Source organism: Teleopsis dalmanni, chromosome 1, assembly GCF_002237135.1.
Source record: "Teleopsis dalmanni isolate 2A chromosome 1, ASM223713v2, whole genome shotgun sequence".
NCBI classification, from domain to species: Eukaryota; Metazoa; Arthropoda; class Insecta; order Diptera; family Diopsidae; genus Teleopsis; species Teleopsis dalmanni.
Window position 1 is genome coordinate 234162573 of NC_051846.1, and position 5631 is coordinate 234168203.

Genomic DNA, 5631 nt, shown 5'->3' on the forward strand with positions numbered 1-5631 from the left:
CTGAAAAATGATCGAGAAACGTTAGGTGAATCCAGAAAGATGGCATTAAAACGGTTCTTTTCATTGGAAGAACGATTTAAGAAGAATCCAGCACTAAAGCAAGAGTATGTGAACTTTATGCAAGAGTATATCAAGCTTGGTCACATGAAGGAAGTTAATGAGAAACCAAAGACAAAGGTATATTATTTGCCGCATCATGCAGTTATTAAAGAAGACAGCACGACAACAAAACTTCGAGTGGTGTTTGATGCGTCCGCAAAAACGACATCAGGACAATCACTTAACAGTATTATGATGACAGGTCCTACATTACAAAAGGATTTATTCATTCTATTATTGCAGTGGAGAATGTTTAAAATAGTTTTTATGGCTGACATTGAAAAAATGTATCGGCAAATACTGATTCATCATGATGATAGAGATCTTCAACGAATTTTATGGAGAAACGATCAGAAAAAACCAATAAAAGAATACAAATTGAACATGATTACATATGGTACTGCATCAGCACCATATCTTGCTATCAAGACGTTGTTTAAGCTAGCAGAAGACGAGAGAATTAATTATCCTTTGGCAAGTGAAACCTTAAATGAAAAATTTTATGTAGACGATTGTTTGGGAGGCGCTAATACGATTAAAGAGTGTAAACAAGTACAAGAAGAATTAATCCAATTATTGCGGAAGGGAGGTTTTAATTTAAGAAAATGGGCATCAAACGAACCGGAAATGTTGACGAATATCCAGATAAAAGACATTGAACCAGGGTTAGAGATGCAATTTAACAACGACCAAGCGATTAAAATTTTAGGAATAAAATGGTGTCCTAAATTGGATCAATTTGAATTTAAAATAAATACCACGTCATTCAGGTCAAAATACACAAAAAGAGCAATTCTAAGTGATGCTGGAAAACTATCCATTTGGTTGGTTGTCACCTGTAACCATTAAAGCAAAAATTATGATACAAAAATTGTGGATGCTAGGAATTAGTTGGGATACAGAGATCCCACCCAATCTACAGGCACAATGGGAAGAATTTAAATTGAGATTACCTGCAGTTCAGAAAATAACCATGAAAAGATGGACACAACATTCAGAGAATAGTTTAATCGAGTTACATGGATTTGCAGATGCGTCAGAAGCAGGATATGCTGCAGTTGTATATACAAAGGTTATCAATGCAGAAAAGGTTACAATATCCCTAGTAGCATCAAAAACCAAGGTTGCGCATATTAAGCAGGTATCATTAGCCCGATTGGAGTTATGCGCAGCTGTGCTATTGATAAAGTTGATTAATTACATTCAGAAGAATAACAAGATCACCTATAATAAAATTATTGCATGGTCAGATTCAAAAATTGTATTAAATTGGCTAAGGCAATACCCAAACAGATGGACTACGTTTGTAGCAAACAGAGTATCGTATATTCAGGATACGTTTAAAGGGCAATTTAGATTTGTTCCAGGAAAAGATAATCCAGCAGATATTCCATCAAGGGGAGTATATGGTGACAATCTTATTTCAAATATATTATGGTGGCATGGTCCAAATTGGCTAATAAAAGATGAAGGAAATTGGCCAGAAAATGATGAAGTAATAGATTTGAATCTTATTCCGGAAACCAGAAAAACTGCAATATGTACCGTCGTGGACGTTACCAAAGATGAAAATATTATTAATCGATTTTCTTCATTAAACAAACTTCTTCGAGTGACAGCTTATTGTCTTAGATTCGTTTATAATTGTCATAAAAAGAAATCCGAAAGAAAGATCGACAATCTGTCGGCAGACGATATCGATGCAGCAGAAATTGTGTTGGTGAAGCAGGCACAAAAATGTTTTTCAGATGACATCAGACGGTTTAATCTTCCGAAACAATTAATGAAAAGTAATAAGTTGTGTTCATTAAACCCATTTGTTGACAGTGCAGGAGTACTAAGAGTGGGCAGCAGATTAAGAAATGCAGATTTATCTGACAACCAAAAGTATCCAATAATTTTACATACAACGAGTACTTTGGCCAAACTCATAATCAATCAGGCGCATATTAATACGATTCATGGAGGATTAAAACTGACGCTTAACTACGTTCGGGAAAAATTTTGGATTATTCGTGGAACAATCGCTGTGAAAGCTTGCATCAATAAATGTTTAAAATGTTTTCGAATAAAGGCAAAAGGACAATCTCAATTAATGGGAAGTTTACCAACACCAAGAGTAAATTTCTCGAGGCCATTCACACACTGCGGCATAGACTATGCAGGGCCATTACACATTAAATGCTCGCAATTCAGGGGAATTAAAACACATAAGGCGTATATAGCTATTTTTGTATGTCTGGCAACAAAGGCAATTCACATTGATTTAACTTCAGATCTGACATCTCAAGGATTTTTAGCAGCACTCAAACGAATGATAAGCAGACGTGGCTCAGTACATCATATTTATAGCGACAATGGTACCAATTTTACAGGTGCAAGCAACATTTTACGGAAGCTTCAAATAGAGAATCATCTAGCTGAAACAGGTATACGTTGGCATTTCATCCCTCCTGGCTCACCCCACTTTGGTGGTCTCTGGGAATCGGGAGTAAAATCCATTAAATATCATCTAGCTAGAATTATAGGTGACCAAAAATTGACATACGAGGAATTAAGTACGGTCTTAATTCAAATCGAATGTTGTCTTAATTCACGGCCACTCTGTCCATTAACAGACAACATTGAAGATCTTAATGCACTTACACCAGGACATTTCATTGTGGGATCGTCATTAATGACTCCAGCGCATGATAGTCTTATTAACTTTACAGAAACTAGCCTAAAAAGATGGAAGATTGTGCAGAAAATGAAGAAAGACTTTTGTAAAGGATGGTTCCAAGACTATATGAGAAATATTCAACAACAGAGATACAAATGGACAAAATCCATACCAAACTTAGAAGTTGGTCAACTAGTCATATTGAAAGACGAAACATTAATATCATCGAAGTGGCCTCTAGGCAGAGTTATAGAAGTTCATACAGGAACAGATGGCTTAACCCGAGTTGCTACAATTAAAACCCAAAAGGGGATAGTAAAACGTACAATCCAAAAAATATGTCTTCTACCAATCACTGATAATGTAAAAGAAGGTCATATTCCGTCAAACCAGGAGAAGTTCCCAAAATTATTTAAAGAAGCAACATTAATCAAAGCAGAATCAGACACTCAAAATATGTTACCATTTGGAAACACTATCAGAAATAAAGAAGTAGTTTCGACAAAGTCTACTGCAGGAGATCCTAAAACGCGACGACAATGGTTATCGGCTAAGCAATCACAATCGACAGTTCTTGCTATATTTTTGGCATATCTCACATTAGGAACTACATTAGCCACACCCACTATAACATATCCCGAATCAGGATTATTCATTGAAGGATTAGGCAAAGCAAGAATACAAAGAGGAACACTTAGAACCACTATCACATTTCCAATCCGTGACATAATTCAAGATCAAAGGAACGTTAATAACACCATAAAACAATTAACAATGTTGTGTACCAAGTCAAAGGCTGTCAATCTTTATATACAATGTGACGATTTAGTTTCCAATTTAAGTCATGAAGGGCGCATTTTAAGAACAACCATTGATCGATTGTTGACGGCAGAATCATCAGTTACAAGAAGTCCTCGAGGAATATTAGGTACAGTGTTAACAACACTTTTTGGTGTAAACGATGAAGTGTATCACGACATTGAAACGTTGGATCAAAATCAGAAATTATTGATCCAAAATACTAAATCAAATGCTAGAATCATGATATCCACAATAGCGGCAGTAAACAACACGGAAACTAAAATCATCAACAAAATCAACAGCTTTAGTAAAAGACTAAACGAAGGATTGCAGGCTATCAGTCAGATGCAAGGTTGGCATGATATCGGAGAAGGAAATAAACTGAATATATATGTACTTAATTCATATATAATGGCATCCAATTACATTCGAGAAGTAGAATCAAAATATAATAAGATCTTCAATGTATATTTAAAACGCAGTCATATTTATGAATTCCTTTCGCATGATGAAATCAATGATATTATAACTCGATGTTCCTCAAAAATTGGACCAGAAATGTATGTCTTACCAATTCCGATGAACAGATTGGAATGTGTTCGAGATACTGACAACGTTATAATTTATGGTTATTTCACAATCAGCGATATAGAAGAATATGAAATCGTTAGATTCAACACGATTCCAGAAAGAATTAATGAGAATATATATCAAGAAATCGAATTGTTAACATCCACATTTGGCATCAATTATAGCAGTAAAAAATATTTTGACGTTACTATCAGCCAAATGGAGACTGCAACCAAGCTGAATAATGGTACTAGGTTACTTCATCCAACAATATTTTACAACATTGACGAGAGTTCCAATTGTGTAATTAAGCAATTGTATAATAAATTAACATTCGATAACTGTCCGTCAAAAAGATTTCAAGTTATACAACCAGTTTGGAAAGAGCTTTGGACGCCCAATGCTTGGATATTTATTACACCAAATTTAACGACAATTCATGTAATTTGTCATATTGAACGTGAAGAAGTAGTTCTGAATTATACGGGAATCATTCATATCTCTCCAGATTGTGTAATACATTCTAAGACTATTCAACTGGAAGGAAGAATGATGAAAGAATTTCAATCAATCACACACCACGTTAAACCAATCAGCATGCAAAACATTTCAATACCTGACAGTAGAATGCATAAAATTACAAATGAAACCGTTATCCCACTGGTGCAAGATTTATCAACTATGCTTTTGTACTCCGCAAGGGATGCGCAAGACAACATGGACCAAGTCAACGAAATATCTTGGAAAACAATAATGACTCATCAATATTGGAAGAAATGGGTCATCGGGGCTACAGCTATAATAATAATCATATTCGTTGGAGTATTATATTACATTTGTTACATTAAACCGAGAATACCATCATCATCAGCCAATAATCAAAAAGTTTAATACAAATAAGACTCTTAACCATTTAGGAGGGCGCTTAAGCCTTATAAGGCAAGCGTCTACAAATAACCAGCCGTCTAGAGCTCATCCTCAGGCGGATCGAACAAGTATTGCCTCGTCGTCGAGAATCTCGGCAACTGTGCCAGGACGTGATACTGCCTCTTGCTCTTCTGCCAATGCAGCGCTCAAAGCTAAAACACCAACTGCTCCATCAGCAACCAACACCAACTCCAATTCATGTGCGGAATCCCACCCTAACCTCTCAACGAGGGCGTATATGGCGCGGAGGTCAGCATATCGCATTCTTTGTAGGCTTAATGCCGCGGATACTTCCTCGCTTTCTGTAAGCGAAAATGCATCACTGAAGTGGGCAAAGGAAAATGTCAATCTCCAGCCCACTGATATCCCATCTACTTCTGCCCCTGCTCAAAAACAACAAAGGTCGATTGAGCAGGCCGGCAAATCAGAGCCATAATAATAACAGTACCATAATTGCAAACATCTAGTCTGTTGAAGCTTATTTAAATTAACCTCCAACACTCCAAAACTGCTTCGGCAGCCTTCACCCTCCGCCTATCCGATAAAGGAGACGATATTATGCTGATCCAAGA

General features: G+C 36.2%; 1 protein-coding gene and 1 pseudogene across 1 annotated transcript; one reads left to right on the top strand and one right to left on the bottom strand.

Annotated features, from left to right (window-relative positions):
* LOC119672722 overlaps window positions 1–5631 on the bottom strand; it is a 510988-nt pseudogene that overhangs the window by 20197 nt on the left and 485160 nt on the right.
* Window positions 40–948, top strand: LOC119667711. The gene has a single exon (XM_038077019.1). The coding sequence runs from the start codon at window positions 40–42 to the stop codon at window positions 946–948; it is 909 nt and encodes a 302-aa protein (XP_037932947.1).

What these genes read in the sequence shown, in the direction of transcription:
- LOC119667711 (XM_038077019.1), top strand. Translation starts at nt 40, where the DNA reads ATGGCATTAAAACGGTTCTTTTCATTGGAAGAACGATTTAAGAAGAAT.